The sequence below is a fragment of the Onychostruthus taczanowskii genome, unplaced genomic scaffold (assembly GCF_017590055.1).
Source record: "Onychostruthus taczanowskii isolate IOZ18803 unplaced genomic scaffold, ASM1759005v1 scaffold15, whole genome shotgun sequence".
Lineage (NCBI taxonomy): Eukaryota > Metazoa > Chordata > Aves > Passeriformes > Passeridae > Onychostruthus > Onychostruthus taczanowskii.
This window is the reverse complement of record NW_024498685.1, coordinates 23,747-50,758: the sequence shown is the minus strand read 5'-3', so window position 1 is coordinate 50,758 and position 27,012 is coordinate 23,747. Positions and strand designations below refer to the sequence as shown.

Genomic DNA, 27,012 nt, shown 5'->3' with positions numbered 1-27,012 from the left:
GTAAGAACATTCAGCTCCTTCTTCAGGGAGACAAAAGCCTCTCATGGATGGCTGTAATTAAAAATGTTTCCCTCTTGTTTTTCAAGATAGATAGAAATTATTGAACAAACAATGAAAACATCCTTACTCTAGTCCCTGGAAACTATCAGGCAGCATGTAAAGGAGTAAAGGCACCTGCTACTGGAAACTTTCATGAGTTTATTCTAGAGTTTAGTGCTTTTTCTCTGGGTGCTATTTTTGTAACAACTCATAAAATTTCAGGAAATAAACTGTAATGAAGCTTTGGGTAAGTCTGAAGAAGAGGTAGACATTGTTAAAGCATGGGATCCTAGAATGCAACCACAGAATTACTGAGGTTGGACAAGAACACTTAAGTCCAACCCGTGCCTGATCCTCACCGTGTCACCCAGTCCAGAGCACTGAGTGCCACATCCAGTCTTTTCTTGGACACCTCCAGTGTAGGGACTATGAACCTCCCTGGGCAGCCCCTTCCAGTGCTTGAGAAGCCTTTCATTATTAAATTCCTCTGGATATCCAACCTGAGCCTCCTCTGGCACAACTTGAGGCTGTTCCCTGGGAGCAGAGCCCACCCAGTCCCTGGTTCTCCCCTCCTGTCAGGGAGTTGTGGAGAGCCAGAAGGTTCCCCATCTGAACCTCCTTTTCTCCAGCCCAGCTCCCTCAGCTGCTCCTTATCAGACTTGTGCTCCAGCCCCTTCCCCAGCTCTGTTCCCTTCCCTGGACGTGCTCCAGCCCCTCCATGTCCTTCCTGAAGTGAGAAGCCCAGAGCTGGACACAGATTTGAGTGGCCTCACCAGTGCCCACAACAGGGGAACAGTCACTGCGCTGGCTCTGTTGGCCATACCATTGCTGACCCAGCCCAGGTGCCAATGACCCTCTTGCCCACCTGGGCACAGCCGGCTCATATTTAGCTGCTGTTGACCAGCACCTGCTGTCCTTTTCTGCTGGGCACTTTCCAGCCACTCTGCCCCCAAAATGCATAAATGTGTGGTTCTTGTTGTTGTTTTCAAAGAAAGGAGGTTGTGTTGGCTCTTCTACCTGATAGCTGTCAAGGTGGAGTTGTCAACTTTTCAAATTGGTGATTTTTCCTCTAAACACCAGGATTTTTCTCTGTTCCAGCTGCTGCAGGAAGTCAGCTGCATGTCTCTGGTGTAGCTGCAAGAATGACTTGACTGATTTGCACTCATGGTCTTGGATGATCTGGTGAACCATGGAGCTCAAAGTATGGGTGGATGGAGTGCAGAGAATCGTGTGTGGGGTCACCGAAGTCACAACATGCCAGGAAGTTGTAATAGCCCTTGCTCAGGCTATTGGTGAGTACTGCCAGATGGGAAATGGGGTGAAGCTTTTCTTGTGAAGCTAAACCCAGGGGAGGTGGGGGAGCACTGGGTACCAGCAGAGCAGAAAATACAGTGCACAGTGGGATAATCTTGCAGTATAAACTTGTAGCCTTGGATTTTTCACCTGCCAGAGAGAGACTGAAAAAACACAGAAGAAACATTTTGAAATCTATAACCTTACCTTTAGTAAAAATATATTCTTTATATAATAATAATTATGCTGCCATTGGTTGTTGGACTAAGGAAGGTGCTAAACTGTCAATATTCTGAGTACCAAAGAAAATATAAAAGCAGTGCAATATAATTGGTTGGCTGATGATGTTCATTGAAATTATACCCACTGTATCTTTAGCTATATTGGGAATAGTATAGATCAATGAAATAGATCCTTCAGGTTCTCCTCTGACTCCTGCATGCCACATAACTCATTGCTCATGAAAGGGTAACTTGGAAGTCTTTACGCTATTATCCCTTTGCTGAACAGTTTAGAAGAGAAAAATAAAATCTTTCAGGCTCCACCACGAGAACGTCTGGCCAGATATTTCTCAGTGATTAAGGGCATCCTGAATAAGCCTCAACCTTATCCCGTCAGTATTTCCTATGCTGATACTTATTCTTCACTAAAATGTTATAATTTGCTTTATATACTACTTAAATTTAGGCATTAAAACCTATGTTTTACCTAAAATTAATAGTTTAAAGGTGAGCTTCTGCATTTTTCAGTATACCAGCGGTTTTGCAAGATTGTATTAGCAGTCTGACTCAATTTGAAAATAATGATTTTCTAATAGAAAATTAGATCTGTGAATGTCAGCAAGGTATTCTCCCTGTAAGCACAAAGTCAATTTCTCTGAAATTGTTGTTTATTTAAATATTAACTTCTAAATATAATTTCCATCTACTTACATCTGATGGAGTGGAAGACTGGCATTTATTTATTTTATACTTTAAGAGGATTGACCAAAATGCTAGCATGTGCTTATCTGTATGCACCAAATAGCTGTTAAAGCGTCATTTAAAAATTGTAGAAAATCTGTTTGTCTCTCAAATCTTGGAGTTGATGTTAAACTGTTAAATGTTTCTTTACTGGTTTAGTTGCAGCTTTTTGTTTAATGGTAATTGGTTCATCAGTTGCTTCCATATCTCATTTTCTTCCTGCAGGGAAACATTCTCAAAAGTTTTGAGAAACAATTCTGCTAGCGTGATCATTTTCTAGTCATGATTACGTGATACATGTTTAGAAATAATGAAGTGGTTGTGACACTTGTTCTTCACTTTGTTTTCAATATCCCTTTCATTCTGTTTCCTTTGCCTTCTCCCACAAAAATGTCAGGCTCCCAGTTCTAGACAGTAACTTAATGTCCTGTGTAATTTCTCCTTGTGTTTTCTTCTGTATCCTCAGTTATTAGCCTGAACTCAATAAAGACTCCTTCAGCCTTGGAAATGCACACAGGTTTTGTCAGCTCTGCGGACTTCATTTTCTGTAAGACGTCACCAGTTTGTCTGGGACAGGTGACACTGCTTCCATGCTGAGATAAATTTCAGCTGCAAGCAGAGTCAAATCAAGATAATCCTTTGGAAATTCCTTCCCAAGGCAAATACCCTCTCTAGAAAACCCCTAGAACAACTCCTCTCTTGCTGGGACAGCTAGGACAGTATCAAGCACCATATAAATTACACCTGTGTGTGTCTTTGGCAGGGAGGGCTTTCCCAGCTCTCCTGTCAGGCCATTCATCAGGACAGAACCATCTGGCTGACCCTGTGATTTGGCTGTAGGTCCCAGCTTACCAGGAGTAATTGTCACTTGAATTTGAACGGGAATCTACGAAAATGGATCCCTCTAAATCTCACCTGACATTTGGTGGTGGAAACTAGCCAGTCTTAGTTGGCTTCCTCCTCGCTTGGCTCTGATGGGATTTTCCACTTTGCAGTCTGGCTCCTTCAACAGTCACATAACTTGGCTGTACTCAGGATTATTTTGTCTGTCTGTAAAGTTTGTGAGATACTCCTTTTGTTTTGTTGTGCCTTCCAGTTTATTAGGTCCCTGACTTAAAGCATACAACACACAAAACACAGTCTTCTTCACTGAGCCTGAAATGTGAATTGCAAGAATATATTATTTTCTTGAAGTGCAGTGTCTGGAATATCTGAAAACTGGCTTATTTTACAGCCATATCCACTGAGGAAAGCACAAGCCAAAGATTCCTGGATTAAGACACCATAGTTAAGAAGCTTCTCATGGACAAATGAAGCTGCCTCTATTCTAGACATGTGAAAAATAAAGCTTTGTCCAGTAATTCAAAAAGAGGAAAATCAAAATTAGTGTAGAGCTGTGGTTAGGAGGTATCTTTGGACACTATCCAGCTCTGCTGCTCAGAGTAGGGCCAGGCAGAGCAGATTGCTCAGGAGCAGGGGCAGTTGGGTTCTCAATGTGCACAAGTGTGGACGCCTAACTGTAGCAGTGTTCATTCATCCTGGCAGTCAGAGTGTGTTGTCCTTAAATGGAACTTTTTATTTTAAAAAGTGCCTTTTGCTTGTCACTTGATCGGATGCATGGTCCTGTCTCCTGATCTTCTGCTGTGATAAAGGCAACAAAAAGATTTCCATCTATGCACTTTCCAACTCTTCCCCCATATCATGAAAATTCAATAACGACTTCAGGATACAAATTTCTTGGTGTTTTTTTCTTTTATTTTTTTTATGTTCTGGGGCTATTTTAGCATTAAAAAAACAAGTTGTACTGGGCTATGAGCCTTTGTAAGAGGTTCTGTTCCATATCCAGTGTCTAATCCTTTGGCCATGAGACTGTGTCACTAAAACTTGCCCGGCTAATGCTCCTTGATTCCTTAGAAATTGGAGCTCTTCCAGTAAAAAGTCTCTCTCTGGGGCTGTACTCCTGATAAATAACATTTGTGTTACCTGTTCTTGCACTGTGAGATCCTTCCCTTTCCCCTGCTGCCCATCTCTTGATCACTGCAGAAGAGGAAATAACTACCCAAAGTAAGAATTTTAGGGTGTTTTGGTTGGTTATGGTTTTGGGTTTTTTAAATTACTTTTTGCAGTTAAATCTCAGTCTCAAATGCCCCCTCATTCTTTAAAACAGAAGAAAAAAAAGAGTGAGAGTTGTCTCATTTGGTGCCCGAACAAGGCTTATTTTCAAAAATGTGTATGTAATTTGTTGAATGCAAGAGAGAATAATATCACTTTGGATACTAAAATTGTCTGTATCTGTAACTTAGAAGGAGTTGGAATTGCCTTGGCTGGAGGGCGGGTCACTGGAATTCTGTTCAGGACAGACATAAAACTATTCAGCTACAAGTTTCCGGAGAGTGAAATCATCTCTCACTGGGATCTTAAAGAACACTTGGTACTACCTTTTATGAGTTATATCTAGCTCTGCTTTATTCTCTTTTTAACTCAAACTGTTTGCAAGTGATAAAAAAGATTTGGCTTTAATACAAATAAGAGAAGTGACTGTTTAATCATGAGTAACAAAGCCCTCACCAAAACAAAAATACACCACAGCACACAGTTTAAATAGAGAACCACGACTCTTGTTTTAAAAATATTTTTGCCAGGAGAGATGAGCTTTTCCAAGATTCATCCTTGTCTCTTTTAAAAATGTGCATTTGACAGCCCATTCTCCACTAAGTTTTCTGTGCATTTTGTGAAAACCAGAATGGCTTCATATAAACATTGCTTGATCATTTTGATTCCTCTTCATAATTTGGACAACAGAAAAAAAGTAAAAAGAGTTGTTGTTACTTTTAAACTTTGTGTGTGATGAGCTGATTGATGAATCCAGCCAAAGGTCTGTTTGGAATGTGTGTGAGCATAGTGACTCCTCTCAAAAAGTCATTGTAATAGTGAGGGAAAAGAAGGTCTATCCTAAAAAAGTGAGTCAATCATTTTAGCTGATGGTTAGGCAAATGGAGTTTAACTATATGTATATATTTTTTTAATGAGCTTTTACTGGTTGTTTTCCATTCAAACACAAAAAAAAAAAAATCTTCCAAAGGAATGTGGTGACAAATAGTGCAGTCACAAATACACTTGTCCTGTTCCTTCAGAAGCGCTGCTCTCCCACTTCCAGCCCCCATTAAGATTTTTATTGCATTTGTTGTGATTTTTTTTTTTTTTACCCCTGGATCCTAGAATGCATCTCCTCTGCTCAGAATGACATATTTGCTTCCTAGAAAGTGAATATTTCCGTCTAGAGACATGAAGCTTGAATTTCTTACCAAAAGAAACCTTCTGCCCTCCTCCCTGCAATTTTCTGTGGCAAATAATTAAATTGGTAGACTTGCTTAAATTGTGCTGTGGATTTTGGTGCTCCTGGCTGGAGAATCAAGAAGTACAGCTGTCTCTTTCTAAAATTAAACAAATGCAGCCATCAGGGTTCTTTTTTCCTTCCAGTTGAGTATTTTTCCTCAAAGGTAAATGGAGTATATTTATTAAAATGTCAGTGCTGTCTCAAACGTGTGTTAGAGCATTGTAGGGCTCAGCCAGAGTTGTATCTGGAAAGATCAAATCAATTATTTTACAAAACCATATAGTGACAGGACAAGGGGCAATGGCTTTACACTGACAGAGAGGAGGTTTAGATTGCATATGAGGAGGGAAATCTTCCCTGTGAAGATGGGGAGGCCCTGGCACAGGTTGCCCAGAGAAGCTGTGGATGCCCCATCCCTGGAACTGTTCAAGGCCGGTTGGACAGGGCTCTGAACAACCTGGGATAGTGGGAGGTGTCCCTGCTAAGGATCTGCTTAGAATTTGTGTTTTTTCAACCCCAAGATTTCATCCTCTGCCTCTTCAAATAGTGACATTAAGAGGGATAATAAGTACAGGAAATCTGCACTTTGTGGTGATCCCATGGTGTGATCATATAAACTTTCTGGTTCAGAAATCTGGTGACAGTAATGTCACTGAGAGGGACCTGGAGTGCTAATGTGCTTTGCTATGTGTTGCTGTGTGACCTCAGCCAAACTTCCCCATTGTTTCACCTATTTAGGACACAGCTCTAAAATAAGTGTGGTACCTATGGGTGCTTGGAAGAAAGGCAGTTGAAAGTATGAAGTGATGATGGAGAGCTTTGTTCTGTTGTTCTGTTGTGATAAAGTCCTGCATACCCTTTTTTTTTTTTTTTTTTTTTTTTTGAGAGCAAGGATAATAGTAATGAGTTAAGGCTTCAGCCCTGGTAAAGACATAGAGATGGCTGTGCCTGGAGAACTCAGCAGACCTTCAATGGAGCCTGTATATCTCTGGATATTTCTTCCTAGGACTGGACTCCTCCTCTCTCTTTATTTTCTATTTTATTTCATACTTCTGGTTGCAAAATATAGCATGAGTTAAGAAATCAGAGAAATGTAAACTCTAACCTCTATTTTGAAGGGGTTTTTTTTCCTCTTAATCTTAGGTGTTTAATGAGTTTCAGGTAGCCAGAATGGCATTTTTTAAAAAAATTGCTATGGATGTTAACTTAAGGATCACATAATGAATGAAAGAAATGTCAGCTTTCAATGTCATATTTCAATGATACTGAGTTCAAATCATCCTGGATTGATTAAAATTGCCAGCAATTACTTTTCTGTTAGTGATGTTAAAGATTCAGGAGTTAATGCTGTTGTCCCTTTGGTAAGGCAGAGCATTTTCACCCACATGTTCTACATATTAAGAGTTCTTCAAAGATTTTACCCACATGCAATTACTTTTTCTTTGCATTGCCTTGTTAAGGAAGACAGCCTAGGGCTGGAAGGCTGTCTCTGGGCAACCAAGTGGGTCAGAAAGGTGTATTCATGTGCATTTTTCAGTGCTCTGGGCAGTCTGGATTTGGCTTGGGCCAACTGTTGGCAGGTCTGGCTTTACCTCCATGGAGACCTGTGTGCAGGCAGGTGACTGTTTTATTCTTATTATGCACCGTGATAAGTCTGGGGTGCTCATTCAGATTCAGCTCAAGACTGAGACTATTGCAACTTCTCTTTTAGTGTGGCTGTCTTAAAACTTCTGTTTTATCTTAGGTGACCATTTTCTTTTTTACCCTTTTTTTTTTCCCCCAAGACTGTTCAGAGTGCTACTTTGCAGGGCAGACTCTTGGCGCAGCTGCTGTGCAGCAGAGGTGATGGGACCCCTGGGGAAAATGGGAGCTAAGGAATGTGTCTGCCAGGAACTTCCCTGGCACTGAGTGCATCCTGGTGGTCTCGGGGAAAGAGGAGAAACTGGAAGCAAGACTGCTTTGAAGGGTTTGGGAGCAAGTCCTGTGAGGAGCAGCTGATGGAGCTGGGGGGGCTCAGCCTGGAGAAAAGGAGGTTCAGGGGGGACCTTCTGGCTCTCCACAGGTCCCTGACAGGAGGGGGCAGCCAGGGGAAGTTGGGCTCTGCTCCCAGGGAAAAACAGACAGGACAAGAGGGAATGGCCTCAAGCTGTGCCAGGGAAGGTTCAGGTTGAACATCAGCAGGGATTTCTTCATGGAAAGGGTTGTTAAGCATTGGAAGGACTGCTCAGGCAGGTTTGGAGTCCCCATCCTTGGAGGGGTCCAGGGAATGACTGGATGTGGCACTTAGTGCTCTGGGCTGGGTGGCAAGGTGGGCATTGGGCACAGCTTGGGCTTAATGATCTTGGCAGTCTTTTCCAGCCTAAATGATTCTGTGACCTCTGGTGACAAAGACCTGCTCCTGCCAACCTCAACCCCTATTCTAGGGAAGGACAGGTACCCTCATGTTTAAGACTGCTCATCCCACCACTTTTCCCTGAAATGATGTGTGACCAGGGCAGTGAGTCACCACCTGCTTGCACTGACTCACTGCTGTAGGTTCTGGCTCTGAAGCATGGGAGACACTTAATGGAAAGATGGATTTTGCTTGGTGCTTGGCATAAACATTTGTAGCCTGATGGGAAAGATAAGACACGGGTTGTTTTTTTTTTCATGTTGTACAATACTACCTGCATAGCAAAATAAATGTAGTGCCTGAAAGGCTTTGCTTGTAGAGGATGATGGACTTTTGGGTGGGATTAATGGAGTGAATAATTTCTGTTCTGAAAAAGGGAATTGATGACCTCCCAGGTTACAGTCCTGCCAAGAGTGTTGCTACTGCTGCTTTCCTTTGGAGTTTCATTTTCACTTTTGGCAGCAGCAATGGTTGCTCTGTCTACTGTGTCAGCTGCAAATACTAAAGCATATAGAGGAGCTTGAAGTGAGTAATGTTGTCCTACTACCTTCATGGAGTAAAATTTAAAAATCTGCTTCTTGAGTCTAAAAAAATGTTCATTACCGTGTACCTATATTTCATTAGTTTAATCACTGTTCATTATAATGGAATCTGTGTTTAAACTAGTAAATTACATCAATGATATCAATCCCAAGCTAAGACTACAGTGGCTGGGCACATGGCATGTGTTTGGCTGTGCAGCAGAGCCAGATCTAGAACACTGAATGCAGTTTGCCGTTCAACGTCATAGGAGATCCAGATTCAAACCACTCATGACCACTATTTGCAGGGTGTCAGAACATCAGCAGTCTGGATTCTGTATATTTCCTTTCTTGATGTCTTTCTCAATTTTGAAATAAATTATTCTTTTGAAGATGTGCCTGTATTAATAGAACCTGTGATAAGTTTGTGTGCTTAGGGAGCTGTAGGTAGAAACTTAACCTATTAACCTTGACACTGCCCTTAGTGCAGATGCCCTTAGTGCAGTGTGCTTTAGGGATGTAAATATGTGTCTCTTTCTGTTACTGCTTGTCATTTGCTGTCTGCAAAACAGATCCAAGTTCTTGGGGATTGTTTTAAGATGGCAGTATCATATGGCACATGTAGGGTCCCCATTCTGGGGACCATGTAGTAATCACAGAATGGCCTGGGTTGGAAGGGATCCTAAAGATCATCCCATCCCAGCCCACTGCCATGGGCAGGGACACCTTTCACTATCCCAGCTTGCTCAGAGCCCTGTCTGGACTTGGACACTGCCAGGGATCCAGGGGCAGTCACAGCTTCTCTGGGCAACCTGTGCCAGGGCCTCACCACCCTGACAGGGAACAATTTATTCCTCATACCCAATCTAAACCTTCTCTGTCAGTGTGAAGCCATTGCCTCTTGTCCTGTCCCTTGTCAAGCATCTCTCCCCATCTTTCCTGTGGGCTCCCTTCAGGCACTGGAAGGCCACAATGAGGTCATCCCAAAGCCTTCTTCTACCCAGGCTGAACACTCTGACTTCCCTCAGCCTTTCCTCATAGCAGAACTGCTCCATCCCTCTGATCCCCTTGGTGTCCCTGCACTGGCCTGGCTCCAGCAGCTCCCACTCCTTCCTGTGCTGGGATCCCAAAGCTGGATGCAGTCCTGCTGGGGCGGGGGGGGGCGGTCTCAGCAGAGCAGAACCACCTTTCTCCTGCTGCCCATTAACTGGCTGAACCTGAAATGGGGTGCAGAGGTTCAGTGCTTTTTCCAGCCCTTTAATTCCTCTTTTCTGAAGAGGAAACTACAGAACACAGCACTATTTGTGCTATTTTAGGGCCTGTCTGGATGGTTTTCTCTACCATTCCCATCAATACAAGGTTTTGATAGAAGTATTTAAAAAAAATAAGTCTAATATGTTCTAGTTGCAGTTAAAGCAAAATTTTCTTTCAGAAATTTTAGGGGGATTCACTGCTGAACTGGTCACTGAACCTTCCATGGAGACATTGCCAAGTTCTGGGTGTGATTCAATATTATATTCAGCTGGAGAAACACACTGTCATTTGAGGAATGCTGTGCATTGCTGATACATGGCCGTTACCTGAATGCAACTCTAACTTAATTTTTAAAATAATAAGGTTGCATGAATGAGGCTGGACTGAGTTCTGCCAGGTGTTTTTTGTGTGCAGAAGCTTGTGGACAAACACACAGGGCAAGAAGCAGCATGTAGGTGTTGAACTGTTCCTCATCAACAACCCAGGCAAGCTGCTTTCTCCTTGTCAGTGCAGGTGGCTGCACATCAAAACCAGCAGTTTGCTACAGGGATGCCTCTGTTCTGAAATACTCTGTCATTAGTTCTAAATTAACTCGTTCACCCTTTCATTTGTGAATTAATCCCCTCTAATGCAGGCAAACATCACAGTTGTGGTTGTCTGGGTATTGTTAATCTGCGTCATGCACAGGCTGAGCACTAGACTTGGGTAATGATCTCTGAAGAGAACAGCTTTGTTTTAGAGCAGTCCTGAGCTCCAGGTCTGGTTGCTGAACTGTGCAAGTATTACTTCTACAAAACACTTTCTTTTATGTGGATCTTGAGTGCCGAGTTCATTATTTAGGGCTGTGTGTTGATTTGGAACCCTAAGCTAAGATGAAAATAGTTCTTGGCAAGTCTATGCTTAATTCTTTAATTCACTTTTGGTCAAGGTTGTTAGAGTTTTATCCTCCTTTCCCCCTTTTCTTTCTTTTCCTTTTTTTTTTTTTTTTGCGTCTCCTGTTACATTTCTTTTAAGTAATGAATTTAATAGCAGAGTAAATAGAAACTGCACTCTCCTCGCTCCCCTAGTGGTACCTACTCTTGTTTGCAATTCCAGGACTTTAAACCTGATTGTTTCTGACATAACAGGAACATTAGTAGCACAACCATGATTACAAGCTGGAAATTTCTAAGATTAACAAAACAGAGCAGTGCAGCGCAGTCTTTGTCCTGGGGTGTGTTTTTACTAAATTCTTCTACTCCAGGATTTATTGTCCATATGCTATGGCAAACAGTTTATTTTTCCTGTAACAATACCCATGCCTACTACAAATTATACATCTTCATGGATCAACTAGCAATATTGTGAGTTAGCAAAAATCTCTCACTTTACACCATATACCTTTATAAACTTGATTTTGAAGAACTTTATTAGAATAAGCCTTAAATCTCTTTCTGAGACTGTTAGCCAAGCATGTTATGCTGATAGGTTTGGGGTTTTTTCCCCACTTTTTCCCACTTTTTTTTCCCGAGACCCTACCTAGAGTTACTTATTTATATGGCATTTGAGGTGGTGGATTCCTGTTCTCATGCCACCTGCCTTGTTTTCCTGACTTCCATCAGCCAAATCTTTCAGTCCTTACTGCTAACTTGGAAGTGAACATGGATATTTTGGTTTCTGACTGGGACAGCAATCCCCCTGGGATGAGCCGTGAGCCACAACCTCCTGTTCTCCAGGTGGTGCCTCTGCAGAGTTTTTGTTCTTAGTCGTTGCTTTGGGAGTTAATTATGAGAAAGTGAGAACAGAGGAATTATGAGAAAGTGAGAACAGAGGAACATTTCCAATGCAGCGGCTGTAGCTTGGGAAGCTCTTTAGAAGGCAGTGCTTTATTTTAGAGGGGTGTATGGTGTGTTAAGCACCACAGTGCAGCTTGTTTCTTACAAATCTGAAGTGAAGACTCCATGTGAGTGTTGTAACTGGAGGTCAGGGGTAGATCTCCAGCCTGAGATAAGGATATTTTTGTCCTTTTGAGAAAAGTGTGATAATTGGGAACGTAGTATAACATAAGAGAACACATCAAATGCATTACTGCTGATAATGACTCCTCCCCTTTGTAGTTGGATATATGACAGGTATTTCAGGCTTTTATGTCTTGAAATAAATTATTTGAATGATCATTTCTCGTGAAAATTAATGTAGGTAATGCATTAAAGTAGCTAATGACGTTTTTAAGGTTAATGGCAATTGTGGAGCTGTTCAGAAACTCATTAGCATGAAATGCTTTAAAAGCAGTTGATCTTTCCCATCTTTTTGTAAATAATGTGGCTTTTAAGCGAAGTTACTTTGACAGGGGAAACTCTTTTGGAGAGGGAGCATGCTGTATTTCAGAGTAGTGCGAGTGCTTAGAAAAATATCCCTTAAGTGGTGTTGGAGGAGGAAGACTGGTGAACTGAATTTAAGTGTGTTTGATAAGAACCCAAATGAAGCCATGAACATAAGTTGTATTGTCAATGGAGTGATTAGAAAAACTCAGCATTTACAGAAAGACTCAAGCTTCTTTCTGAAGGCTGGGATCCCAGTGGGCATGTGGGAGCCGCTGTTACACATGATGACATTGGGCAGGGAGCCCGATTGCTCATTCACAGTTCAGGCAGCTTCTGCTGCTCTTGTCCCTGTGCTCTCCTCAGTGAAGGTTTGTCACATAAGCAGCACTGCCATGGGCATCAGAGGCTATGCCCTAGCTTGGATCAGTGTCTGAATGAACTGGAGGGCATGACCAGGGGAGCTGAGGCTCTGTCAGTCATTAACAGCTGCCTCTGATTGATGAAAGTGTAACAGCAAACACACTGCCTCCACATTTGATATTTCTGGGACTCCTGTTCTTGTTTTCTTGGCCTGGAGGTTCTCATATTTATGTCGTGGTTACCAACACTGCCGGGTCACTTGCTTTATTGTTCCCTGTGAGGGTGGTGAGGCCCGGGCTCAGGTTGTTCCAGAGAAGCTGTGGCTGCCCCTGGGGTCACTGGCAGTGTCCAAGGCCAGGATGGATGGGGCTCTGAACAAGCTGGGATAGTGGAAGGTGTCCCTGTCATGGCAGGGGGATGGAACTGGCTGATCTTTAGATCCATTCCAACCCAAACCACATGCGATTCCATGAATCCCAGTCCGTCCCAGCCTGCTGGCAGCCCGGGATTGCGCAGTTCCGCGGTTCTCGCGGTGTCAGTCCTTCACTGCTGCCGCTCCCGCCCTGCGCGGGGAGGGTTTAGAGGGTTTAGAGGTGATGTGCGGGCAGCGTGTGCTGCGACAGAGGCAGATGCGCTGCAACAGTCTGCGGGGGACGGGAGCGTCCTGTCCTGCCGTGTCCCCTTGTCCCGGTGCTGTCCCACCGCGTCCCGGTGCCGTCCCTCACGGGCGGAGCGGTGGCGCCCCCCCGCGGCCGCGCTGACGCTGTGCTCCCTTGCAGGGCGCACCGGGCGCTACACGCTGATCGAGAAGTGGCGGGACACGGAGCGGCACCTGGCGCCGCACGAGAACCCCATCGTGTCCCTCAACAAGTGGGGACAGTACGCCAGCGACGTGCAGCTGATCCTGCGGCGCACCGGACCCTCCCTGAGCGAGCGGCCCACGTCGGACAGCGTGGCGCGGATCCCTGAGAGGACTCTGTACCGGCAGAGCTTGCCGCCCCTGGCCAAGCTGAGGCAGCCCGGGGACAAGGCCATGAAGAGGAAGGAGCCAAAAAGGAAATCCCTCACCTTCACCGGTGGCGCCAAGGGGCTAATGGACATCTTCGGGAAGAGCAAGGAATCAGAGTTCAAGCAAAAGGTGCTCAACAACTGTAAAACAACAGTGGACGAGTTGAAGAAACTGATCCACCTCCAGACAGAGAAGCTTCAGTGCATCGAGAAGCAGCTGGAGTCCAACGAAGCTGAGATCCGCTACTGGGAGCAAAAGTATAATGCCAGCCTAGAAGAAGAAATCCTCAAACTGGAGCAGAAGATTAAACGGAACGAAGTGGAGATTGAGGAGGAAGAGTTCTGGGAAAACGAGCTGCAGATTGAACAAGAGAATGAAAAGCAGCTGATGGAGCAGCTGCAGGAGATGAGGCAGAGGATCCTGGAGTGTGAGAGTAAGCTCAAGGACTATGTGTCTCAGATCCACAACATGGAGAGTGGCCTTGAGGCAGAGAAGCTGCAGCGAGAAGTTCAAGAGTCCCAGGTGAATGAAGAAGAGGTCAAGGAAAAGATCGAGAAGGTGAAGGGAGAAATTGATATTCAAGGCCAGCAGAGTCTGAGATTGGAAAATGGCATTAAAGCAGTAGAAAGGTCTTTGGGCCAAGCTACCAAGCGATTACAGGTAAGACTGTAATTTTATCCATAGCTAGAGAAAGTCAAAGACTGTGACTAATTTCTCTTACACAAATCTGAAGCCTATGAAAGACAACACAAAATAAGTTTCCAAAGTGAATCGGGGTAAAAGGCAAAATGTGTTGCTTTCATTTTCAAATCACATTTCAGCTTGTGGGGATTTTTTGGAGAGCAGACAGTTTTTATTTCACCTGTGTTTAACTTGCTCAAACTGAGAAGAAAAGCAGTAATTTGCACCATCACAGCCTTTTCTGAGGATAAACTTCTGATCTTTGCTAGGTTTGTCTGCCACGAAAAGACATGAATTACAAAGAACTGTCCAAAAGCAGCACCTGGAAAGGTACAGAGCTAAAGTAAAGTACCTGCAACGTTACAGGGCTTTGGTTATAAAGAACAGCATCCCTCTTTTCCTGGCTGACTGGCTGGTGTTCAGGATTTTATTTTCTCTATGTCTCAGGCATTTCTGGCACATGTGTCAAAAGAGAATCCAGTCCCTGTTTCCTTGCTAAAGTTAATGATATCACCTGGAACTTGATAGAGCATGAAAGAATAAAGGAACTCCACTGCTAGCTGGATGAGGTGGAGGAAGTATTGGAGCTCCTGGGATTGTGCCATGCAAGGTGGTCCCAAGGCACCACACATCAGTTGGAGTTGCGGTTCTTACTGATTCCCAGGATTCACTGTTAGTATATTCACAGTCAGTATTGCAGCAGCAATAAGGTAATTCCACTGTGAATATGTAAAGGGATTTTGTATCCTTACTTCTGCCTTAGAATGATGTCAGTATGAGCTGGTTTTCCTAGATGATGGGGGCGGGGGGAGGGAAGTAATCTTTTCATGGGTGAAAACTGTAAGCAGTTTGGCCATGATTATCTATGCTAAGTTTCCAGACATGCTACACATAAGGATTTGCACTGATGGAAAGCTTCAAGTCCTCTTTATGTGTTTTATCTATCCTCAGTCACATTCCCTGAGGCTATGCTGGAGTTCAAAATATTTCTGGCTTGGTTCTTTTCATAGTCTGTTTTCTTGGGAAAGTTCGCATTCAATTCAGGTCTTCCAGTCTTGTTCTCAACCTAAAGGTGCACAAATCTGGAAGTCCACAAGAAAATAAACTGAGCTCTGCATTATGGAGCTTTGAGGGGGAGGAAACAGACAAATATTTTATTGCATACCTGAAGTTAAAGATTAAAGCAGCTCAACCTCTGTGTGTGGGAATAATAATAATAGTACAAGACTGTTATAATCTATCAGAGCTGTAAGTTTTGCATGACAGAAGTACAGAAAAAGATCCTAAATGATCATGTGTGCTTTGAAGGAGTGGGGAACCAGCCAGGCTTGGGCTTCATTACGCAGAACCCTTGCAGAGTGAGAAGGTTCTGGCCAAAAAAGTTTAAATAGAAAATGCAAAGAACAAGAAGAAAAAAAAATTTTACTCCATTTAAGATCAGAATAATTAAATGAGCTGTCCAAGCCATGCTGGACACTTCAGGAAGAAGTAAGACTTGGTGCCAGACTGCTGCTCAGTTGATTATTTTTTCAGCATTCACACTATGGCACTGCTGACGTGCCAAAGTTTTTCTCAGGTGCTATGAGAAACATCTGCTAGTCATCCAAGAAGAATATAAAAATAAAATACATTAAGAAAAACCCAATTAGGGTCATGGGTTGGACTTAATGATCTTAGAGGTCTTTTCCAACCTAATAGATTCCATAAGCGCTAGCAAGTGTTGACTGGCTTTTTAAATTAAAAGATGAAAATACCTTTCAACTAATCAATTTGCATTTGAGCTTTAAAATTTGGAGGCTTTCTCGTCAAGAGGAGAAGCATTAGTTGCCCAGCTGTACCTGTGGTCATGAAATGCTGCTTTATTTGCTCAGCAGATGTTTTCTGTTTCCTGGCAGGACAGGGAACAAGAACTGGAGCAACTGACCAAGGAGCTGCGCCAGGTGAACCTGCAGCAGTTCATCCAGCAAACGGGAACCAAGGTGACAGTGCTGCCAGCAGACCCCGTGGAGGTGGAGGCCCCACATGTGGAGCTTGAGAGAGGTGCAGCCCTCGGAATGCTTTGGGAGAGAGGGAAGGAGGGAGAAGGGGCGGGCAGTGCCTTTACTGCCAGCATTAACTTTAATGCTGGCAGTCCTACGTGAAGTGAATGCTCCCTTAGTGAAGACATTAGCAAAACACTACAAGAGTGAGAACGCATTGTCGAGTACTTATTTTCATTCCAAGGGTTTAGCAGGCTCTAAATAAAGAGCAGTATGTGGAGAACTTCTCTCCCACTGTGCCCGGGCATGCATTTGTCCCATCAGCAATGCATTGCATTAAGGCTGCAGCTTTCAAGAGTGGCCACCATGGCTGGCTGCCAGCATGGAACGCGATCATACATCTGACATTGCTGTTCGTGTGGGTTCTTCTTCTTTTGGTGGGGGTGTTGTCAAAGCAGAAAAAGGAATGTGTCTTGATCCAAGAAACCCCAGACAGCAGCCGCACGGAAATAGGAGCTGATCCACCTGGGCTGCCAGCCATGCAGAAGTCCTGCACAGATGGCTATTATGGCAGGTGCGAATTGACTTTGCCCCCAGTGAGGTCAGCACAGCCTGCATGTGTCCACATCTGGATTCAGAATTTCCTGGGCAGAACCATGGGAGCATTTTGAATGTGTATCAGAGCTGCAGCACCAGCACAGTCGTGTGCTTTTTTCCAGCACTCTCCTTCCAAGGGGCTCTTTGTCTCGGCATTCTCCTGTGCTGGTCTGTCCCTCTGCTCAGAAAACTTTATAACCAAAAGGCACTGTGAGGGCAAGGGGGTGGGGAGAGAAGAAAAGACAACCAGGCCTTCAAATGCAGTGCTTGTAGGAACTTTTAAATGGGAAGGAAGCTGAAGCTTTGCATCATATTACACGTTCAAGCTCTTTCTGCACATTACCATATCAGTGTGTGTGTGTCTGTGTACATGTTTCTCGTGGGAGGGTAATTCTTTTGTGTGGGCTTTGTTCTGTTATGAAGTGAGTAGGAAGTGTGCAACCTTAGATCTCCTCACTTCCTAGCCAAGCACTTCAGTAGTTTGTTACATGTGGAATTAGTTTTTCTGTATTGCATTAAGCAGGAGGAGGAGGAGAGGTGCACCCCTGCTGATGACTTTTCTAATTGCCCTTTTTCTCACGCAGAGCCAGCCTTTCAGTCTGGGTCACTGAAGCGCCCTGGCTCATCGAGGCAACTCCCCAGTAACCTTCGGATCCTACAGAACCCCTTGTCATCTGGTTTTAACCCAGAGGGCATTTATGTATGACAGTATGTACCTCTTCTAGAGAGGACCTAGCAAGGTACCCTGGACAAGATACACTTTATTTTAATCAGCCAATGATAAATGGAAGAAGTTCGTCTTGTTTTGTTTTTTTGTTACTCCACCATATTATTTTTTATTCTTCCTCCAACACCACTTGGAGCCATACCCTGTGCACTGATGCTAAATAGAGAGGAACGGTCTCGATTCATAACTCGCAAGGATGACCTTGCTGTCAACACAGCTTGAGTGCAAAAACCTTCATTGTTTTTGCCACTTCAGAAGTATTTGGGAAAGTATTGTTCCTTGTATAGTCATAAATGGAAGACTGAGGGTGAAGGAAACTATGTATGCAACTTATCTGAGGTTTAATTTATTCCCTTTAATCAATGGACCTGTGAATGTTGACCTTTTGTATTTTTATTTTTAACTTGTGAATTATCACATATGGCTGTGTGTCAGTCTGATGAGGTGACTTTAATTTGTGTGTACCAACATCCCCCATCTGATCAAGTATAACAACCTGCAATGCAGAGTTCTGAGGGGTGCTGAACCATTACAGTGGTTTCTCACCACTAACTGTTCATTTCTGTCATGGGTCATCATATGTCACGTTCCATCCATTGCTACCTTTTACGGCTTGAAAAGTGAGCTTGTGGGATTTACTTGCTGTTGTGTCTGCCTTGAATGAAGCACCTAGTGTTCAAAAGATTTATGGATTTTTAAACCTCGGCTTGGTAAAAATATTTCCAGCATATGGTTGAGGATGCACTAGTTAGACAATATTTTATTATATAGAATGTATATTTTAAATATTTTGCCACATTGTATATGCCTTTTGAGAAAAGAACAATATAAGAAGTTGTCTTCATATATCTTACCAAAAGAGAGTAGGAGGCTTTCACTGTGTGTAATTTTGTACTTCATTTTTTCCACTAGCCATTACAGTGTTCTTGTTTTGTTACAAATCTTGCTGTTGGAGGGGAAGAAAGACACAACACAAATGAGTATCCACTTCCAACCTTCCAGAATCCTCTCAAGTTTTGTGAAGGGAATAAACCTGGCAGAGTCCCAAGAAGTCAATAGCAGAGTTCTATTGACAGGAGTGAGGCCAGGATTTCATTCAGCTCCCTGGTGGAGACATTTGGTCCCTTTGAAAGACAGTCACTTAGAGAACGTAAAAGGTAATATGTAGCTTCCAAGCAGAAAATTCACACATTTGGTGGTCATTTTTCCGCAAAGTGTATGAAAAGAGAACATTATCACATCTTGATGTTGTGCTAATGCAATCAAAGCTAAGAAAGAATTAGACAACAAGGGTTTCCTGCACAAAGTAGCTGCTCCCAAATAGCTCATTGGTTGCAGGCCTTGAAGTGAGATTGCTGCAGGGGACACCAGGTTTGTGGAGAAAGGTACTGGCATCAGTGGGACACACTGTAAATGTTGGGGGCTGGCCTCATGGATGAGTTAGGGAAGGGATGGGCCTTCCCTGGTTCGGATTTCTGGTTCTAACAGCAACTCACAGCATCATCCCCTTGGAGATCCCGTGGGCACAAGGGGGGACACTGTGCTCCCACTCCAGTGCTGAAGACTTGGACTCCTGATGCCCTCCTTGGCAGGGTCAGGATTTTACCCACTGCTAGGAAACTCCAGCTTTTAGCCATAGAAAAATACTTAACTCCTAGCATCCTCTTGTGTTGATTCACTGATGTGCAGATAAATGTTAATTTAAGTCTCCTTTTCTAAAAAAGGAGCTTCCTGACAAATTGAAGTTTTAGAAGATATAGCAGAAGATGAAGGATTCTTGAGTGTTTAATGCATTTTTTCCCTTTCCACTTATTAATGGCATCATATATTCTAAAAATGCTGCTGTATTTAGACTTACAGTAACAGATAAGGCTGTGAATATATAAACAACCTTTCCAAATGGGCTCTGAATTTTTACTGTTTGACTTATCAGTTTTTTTTTTTGGGTGTGTTTTTTTTTGTTGTTGTGGGGTGTTTTTTTTGTTTGTTTTTTTTTTTTTTCATCTTCCCTTGTGAGCAAACTGGAAAATGAGATATTCCTACCTGAGGAACCTTTGCAGTGCTCACCCATTTCACTGTTAGTTTATAACAATTCTGTGCTCATGTTTACTGTGCCCATAAATTTGTAATTAAAAAAAAAAGAATGGGGAGATATATATATATGTATATATATATATATTTATAGTAAAATATACATAGTTTGGGGACAATATCTGTCCAAGGTACTTAAGCATATATGCCTTACATTCTGGGTACAATTTACAGAAATGGAAAAAAAAAATGGCCCTTTCCAGTGGATATCTTGCATCTTCAGCACCTCTTGATGTTAGAGAACTGAGGCACTCAGCACCTTGCAAAGTCTGGCCCAAATTATGCTGCATGGGGGTGGGGGGAGAGTCTTGTCCTGAGATGAAGTATATTTAAGGCAGATCAGCATATTTACCCCAGCTAATGATTTTGTCATATTCTGTGACTGGTCCATCTTCCACAGATGTCAGTTTGAGCTGAACTGGGCTCTTGTATCATAAAACCTGCTCTCCTTCTCTGCCAGGTTATTCTGCAAGACAGAGGGAGGAGGAGGTCTTGAATTACAGATTTGTCACAGAATCAAGGGAGGAATTTGCCACTTGAGTTAAAAACTAGCACCTGGTGACTGCAGCAACTGTTGGACACAGGAGCCGGCCTGGAGCTGGCTCAGGGGTGACCACTTCAGCACCCCCTGAGTGGCCCCTTCTTGCCAGGGCTTTGGCATATGTCAAGGTGATTTGAAAAAACGTTTGCAGCTGCAGCCACTCCTGTGGCCAAGGAGAGGCTTTGGTGTCCAGACCTGCCAGTTGTGAGACACTGATAAATTCCCCTGCCCCCGCTATACTCCACTTGCTTATTGAATTTCACTCAGGCTGAAGTTCCATAGCATTTTCACCCTCTCTGTAAATAAACCAAAAAGAAATGGCATGCTCTTGCATTAAATGTGAATTGACCCATGTGTAAGAGTTAGAAAAATCCCTCACACTATGGCGTTTAGAGTTTTGCTTCAGATCAACTGCAGAAACTCACTCTTTCTTTACAACTGTACAAAAAGTCCATTTTCAGAAGTGTTCCAAACCTCCTAGGGCATTAGCAGAAAGGAAGCTACACATACTAATTTTAACAAGTGCCATATTATTTACTGGGCAGCATGATAAAAATGGGTTTTTTTTGCTTGCGTTAAATAGTTGAATACACAAGCACTATTTTCCAGTGCACAGGGAATTTATATGGAGAACTCCTGTTATTTATTACTAATGGAAATTAACTGTGTTACCTCTCTCATCCATGAGGATGGAGATGCTGTGTTGTTAGGGGAAAAGAGGAGGGTGATCATCTGAAAAGCCAGTAGGTTAAGGCTAAGGTGAACAGTTTGAATGCCTGAGCAAGGGAGAAACCAAGTCCCACTCTAAAGTCAGCTACCAGTATCTTTTAGTGGGACTTAGGTTCCCAAGTGCCTGAATTGCTTCTGGAAATGGTATGTTAGTTTTGAGATTGCTTGCTTTTCTAAGCCCTGGCAAGTTCGGAGGAAGTTCTTGAAGAAGAGAACTACCACTGCTAGCATTAACAATATGCAAACATATGAGGCAAGAGGGGAAAAGATCCTTTAGTGAAATAAACATCTCCTCTTGGGGCAGCAATTGCCTTGTTTTTAGTGTGGAGTATTGCATTATTTTAGTGAACTGGGGTCATATGAGTATGATCAAAGAAACATCAATCTTGTGATTTTTAGTGAGTTACCTTGAAGCATATAAGTTCCTGATGTGCATTTACTTGAGCGAATTAGGCCTTAATGATACATGTAAATAACAAAACTGTATTCAGATATTTTTTCCAGAAAATAGTCTCTAATGGTCTGTACTGTATCAAAAAAAGTGTCAAAGTGTTAGTTTTGTATTACACCTCTATTTTTGTTTGTTTGTTTGTTTGGGGGGGTTTTTTAGAACATTGAAATGTGCATGTTTGTTCTATTTGCTACAGTATTTTAATGTTTTGGATGAAGGCCATCAGTTGTATGGAGATGACAAAACAATCATTCTGTCTATTTATTCAGTATTGCTGCTTAAAGTTTTCAAAAATAAAGCTTTCAATGCCAATATAGTGACTGATTGAAAGCTGTTCTAGCTCTCTTCAGGTGTTTTTTTTTTTCTATGTTTGTAGAAAACTAAATAAGTGAAACTTGGTGTATGAGCTATTATACCAGCAAACAATTATTGCAATAATACTGGGGGCTGGCTGTAAGTGTGTGTAGTAAATACCAAGGTATGCATTCAGTGAATGCCTTTAGGTCTCTAAGTGGAGTGCTGAAAAATGTTAAATCCTTTGTGGCCTTGCAAGAACTTTACACATGTGACCAAGTACTAGTTAGAGCTTTGTGCCCATGTGTGCATGTGCGGGCAGTACAAGGGGGTCACAAAGGATCAGCTCGAAGCCCTTTGAACCACATTGGATTTAAGGACATTTTTGAGTGTTCCACAGATGTGTGTCTGACTGAGGCCTAAAAAACATGTTCTGATACAAAACCTTTTCAGTTGCAGCAAGGACGCCTCTATTGTAGCTGGTACCTCTGAAAATTTTAGTAGTTCTGAAATGGATCAAGTGTGCCTGCTGTACTTGTGAAGTGTGTCAGAATGCTGAGAGTGTTCACCCTCACCAGCATCCCATGAAACTTCTAACTAGGGGTTCTGACTGGAACACTTGAGTTGCTGATGCTTTAACCTAGAGAAGCAACACAAACTGTGAAAACACGAGTGAGCATTTTATTACTGCTCCGTTTCAATGCAAGATGAAAATCTGTATTATATGTAACTATATTTTTTTGTCATTTAAAAAGCTTCTATTTTTTATTATTCTCATGAATGGTTGACAAAAAGTATCGGATGCTCCCATACAATAAATTCCCCTCTGAAACTCTGGGTCTTTACAGTTCATGGTTTGCTGGGATTGCATTGTTCATTTCGCGCGCATCTCACAACAGAGCTGCTGGGACTCTGTCAGAGAACACTGGTCCTGAAGGCACGGCCAAGGCTCCTTTACTGTAAGCGTGCTGTAATCTCAATCAGATAAAGCCCAGGCACTGCAAGAGGGAAGAGGAGCTTGTTTTCAGTTGAGGAACTGTTACTAAAATTAAGAATAACTCCGAAGTGACAGAATTGGTCAGTGACTCGCGGGAAGTGTAACTTAAAGCAAAGAGGCAGAGGTTCACTTGGAGGTAATCTGAATGTACAGATTCTTCCCACAACAAATGCAGGGTGCCCTGATGCTTCAGGGAGCAGAAAGAAATTAATCTTTGAACAAGGAGCAGAAGGCCTTCTAGGCCAGATTCAGGTGTAGTTACTGTGCTGAGACCAGAGAGGGTGTGAAGCTTGCTTGAGATCATTTGAGCCAATCAAGGCTGGAAACTTGATAGAAACTTGATACAGTGGAGACTTGAGATTTAAGCCATCCAAATGCAGTCCTTAGTCTAATATCCCAACAAATGGATGTTCCTAAGCTAACTGGAGCCTAATCTCATTAGATGTGAGGAGAAGTGAGCTAACAGTAGTGGCACTGTTGACTGGCAATAGGACAATGCCACAAACTCCGCTGAAGCCCTAGCACGTGGCACTGTTGTTGTGAGGCCTCTGGAAGTTGTGGAGGCCCTGTGCTCTGAAAGGTGCCCTTTCCTGCTCCTGTGTCAGTCAGCTGGCTGGCTTTTGTGGTAACTAAGGTTTCCCAGCATGCTCAGCAGAGCCAGGGCTACAGCTGATGTTTCTGATCTTTTGCTTTGCCTTTAAAGAACAAAGTGCTGTATTTGTATGTGCTGCTGCAGCACTAACAAGCTCAGTGTAACTGGACCATGAATGAGTTGCAAAACCAGACCAGGTCAATGATCCATTTTGTTCAGAAGCCATACTGAATTATTCTGCCTGTTATGTCTGTGTCAGCTAGGTATTATTCCTTTATAACCCAAATTTTTAATGATTGTTTCAACTAAGATGTCTGGTGTCTGAAGTGTAGGGCACAATGAGCAATGGTGCCCATTATTGCCATACTTGAAAATGATATATTTGCTACCTTTTATATTGTAGCTAGTGTTAATGAGTATTTTCTTGGTCAGCCACTGCTACATCATTAACTTTCTTCAGAAATACTGGATGGAGACAATCTCAGTTGGTCTACTTTGTTCCCTTTTTTCCAGGCGGATATCCTGTGTACTTTTTTCCCCCATCCTTTGCAATGAGTTCTGTGTACTATCCAGGGCTGACAGGAAAGGAGCCTCTTTGGCATTTGCTAGTGGAACTGATGCAATCAGAGGTGATAAACTTCCCTGTGCAACCTCACGGCTTGTCTGAGCAGCTCAGGCACTGCCAGTGTCCTCATGCCACTTCTGCTGGCTCTGTGTGTGCCTCCTTCCTTGCTGCCACACAGGCAGCCCTGGAGCTTCTCCCCCATGCAATCTGAAGTTTGATTTCTAGAGGCTTTTTGGATCTGAATTCATGGCTGTGGAAAGGCTACAGGGATCTCTGAAAGACTGAGAGAGTGTCATCACACTTCTGTTCAGACATCTGGAAGGTGATGGAGGTGAAATACCACTACACCAGACTGTGCTTATTGTTTCAGCGACATGCTTTGTCTTGTTCTACCCCTCTGCAAAAGGAGGAAGATAGTTGGTAATTGGAAAACTTAGTAGAAAAATGCAGCATAAAAGATCTAATATTCAATCCTGGGTCAAGTTATAGGAAAGAAAAGTTTTCTGTGATTTATTTTTAATGAGCAAAAGTTTGAAGAAAAAGTATTCAGAAGAGCTCCAGCTGAGCTTGTGGAAAGTGCTTAAAAACCCCACCTAATCCAATGCAACACAAATGAGTGCCCATAATTACCTGCCTAGATATTTTTAAAAGGCTTCTGGGTAATACAGAAACAAAAAAAAAAAAAAAAGAAAAAACCGGGAGGTTGATGGAAGGAAGGGAGTGGAAAGTAAAACAACTTTAACCTGATTTGTATTTGCCCTGAAGTCTCTTCCAGTGCCAGTGTGATGGAAAGTGAATCATGCAGCTTTGGAGCCAGTGACATGGTATCACAGAAGTACCATCAGGAGCTATTGCTAAAATGAAATTCAGGCCAGCTTTTAAGCGTGAAATAACTGGAATTTCTTTGTGGTTGCCTGTGAAGTTTCTCCTAGATTACTACCTGCCAAAACTTTTATTGTGTGTATCAAACTGCTGTTCATGAAATATTATGTGCCCAGAACAGATGATTTGGCTTTTGCAGTCCAAATGAGCCTGAGGTGGAACTGGCCCTCCTGGCACACTGAAGGGAAACCGCAGAGTGCCAGCTGACCTTTGACAACATTTTGTTGCTACAACGTTGTCTTAAGCGTTTCCTTGACCTGGCAGATCTGCAGCATGCCTGCCAAAACTATGACCTTGGATTCTGCACTGTCATGTTGTTTGTGTCAAGCACAAAACAAGCATGGAGGAGACAGTGACAGAGCAAATGAGAAAGGCAACAATGTATTAGCTGTAGGGCTGAGGTGAAGGGTTATGCCAGGGGCAGGCACCAGATAGTCGGGTCTCCTCCACCGTGCCAACACTGCAGTTCCTAGCAGGCCCACACGAGAGGGCAGCAGTACACGCAGCAGCCACACACTGATGGGAAGCAGATTTTCTAGGAATACACAGCACATGGTAAGGAATTGTGTAAGGCACTCAACACAACTTTAAAGGTGTTCTTTCAGAAAGGACACAGTAATACTTACAAAGAGACATGTCTTATTCACAGTTTCACTGTAACTGATGCACAAATGATGCCATTCCTGCAGTTTCTGAGCAGGCCTGGAAGCTTTCTGAAACCTGTACAGATGTGGGTTGAAACATTCCATTTTAGATACTGTCCTGTGACTGGTGTATTTGCCTGTGCCTGTGAAGCTCTTGTTTCATTTCCTAGCTCTGCTGCAGATTTCCTGTGTGTGACCTTGGGCAAGTTACTGTAATCCCTGTGGATTGGAGTCCCCAGCCTGTAAGCCTGAGATAATACTGCCTCATCCCCTTTGACTTCGTCTATATATATGGCAGGCCCTGTGGGGAACAGCGTCTCGATTCCTGTTTGTTTGGCAAATAGTACTGAGCACAACGTGGTCCTGAACTTGGTTGTGCCATCCAGGTACTGCAGCGTGAAGTGTATTTTTGTATCCTACCCAGAGGGTGACAAGAAGTCATTCAGAGTTAGCTTTACCTTGCAGTGAGAGCAAGATGCAGGTGGGCTGAGGGAAGCTGGGGGTTTCTGAAGGTGAATTCTTGTTTAGCTTTAAGTAGATTTCTTTTTCTAAAGGGGTTAAAAGGAAAAGCAAGTAAAGGAGTAGAACCTCATTTCAACTTTTGCTCAACACTCTTCTTGCAAAGTGCTGCTATTACCAAAGGCAGCCTAAATCCTTTTGCAGGTGCTGCTTGGGAGTATGTTGTACCTAATCAATAGAAACAATTGACTGAACAGGCTGAGATTTGCTTGGTGGTCCTAAATGTTCCGGTGTTTCTGCAAGTCTTAGGATGTTCTAGCAATGTGCATGTAACCAGTAATGCACCATGACAGGCTGTCATCTCACAATTTTCCATTGATACCCAAGTGCCCTTTGGTATTAGTGGCTGAAGAGATAAAGCACACAAGAGTTAGAATTGTAGGAAAGTGCCTTTTCTCATAGTTTGCCAACTCCAAAGTGTTTTCTACATGCTCCAAATAAATTTAATTAACTAACAAACACCTCAGCTGCACTTACACCGGCATCTTGCCGAGAATGAGCATCCTTCAGCATGTCTGAGCACAGAGTCCTTGCTGCTCAGTTCTGAGGTCAAAGGTCATTTAAAGATGATGGCCATCTGAATGCATTTCAGTAACAATTAGTGCTGCTGCTGTCATCTGACAGAACAATAAACAATCTGTGCTGCAGTACCTTATCTCATGTCCTGCTCAATAAAGTTCTTGCTGCTACCTTTGCACATTATCCGAGGAACTTTACAGCAGGAGGCACCTACTTCTAGGAACATCTTCCTCCTTTGGTAGGAAGAATAGACAGTGCACATTATCTGAGGAACTTTACAGCAGGAGGCACCTACTTCTAGGAACATCTTATAGAATAGACTACCCCCAGGGTGCAGTCACACGGGCCAGGCATGTAATTCAGTTGTTGTGAGCAACTGCAAAAGCAGGAACCTGGGCAGTGTGGATACCTTAACATCTTTGTTCAGTGGCAGAACACAGCCTAAAATTCCAAGGGAAAACTATTTTCTTATGTTACTATGATTATAACAATGATCCAAATCATACAATTTATGTGTATGCACACACATATATGTGTATATACTCAGCTTACTAGATGTCATTATCCCTTTTGTCAGCTTGGGAAAGTGAAGCCCAGGGAAGTGCATGGTTTTCCAAGAAGGAGTGCAAGCCCTTCATCTCCATTTACTGCCTTTTGCACATGGGTCATTTGCTGAAAAGTCTGTTTTGAGCAACACAGAGTTGTCCTGCAATGGTTCAATCAGGCTGGGGGTC

General features: G+C 43.0%; 1 protein-coding gene across 3 annotated transcripts in view; it reads left to right on the top strand.

The window, feature by feature from the left end:
- RASSF8 (Ras association domain family member 8) overlaps positions 1–18,331 on the top strand; it is a 70,195-nt gene extending 51,864 nt beyond the window's left edge. For all 3 annotated transcript variants that reach the window (XM_041398700.1, XM_041398701.1, XM_041398702.1), the window contains 4 exons: positions 1,138–1,331; positions 13,241–14,130; positions 16,047–16,191; positions 17,312–18,331. In XM_041398700.1, the coding sequence (XP_041254634.1) occupies positions 1,229–1,331; positions 13,241–14,130; positions 16,047–16,191; positions 17,312–17,433 (1,260 nt within the window). In that variant the 5' untranslated portion in view covers positions 1,138–1,228 and the 3' untranslated portion in view covers positions 17,434–18,331. The remainder of the gene's footprint in view (positions 1–1,137; positions 1,332–13,240; positions 14,131–16,046; positions 16,192–17,311) is intronic.
- Positions 18,332–27,012: the final 8,681 nt, after the last annotated feature.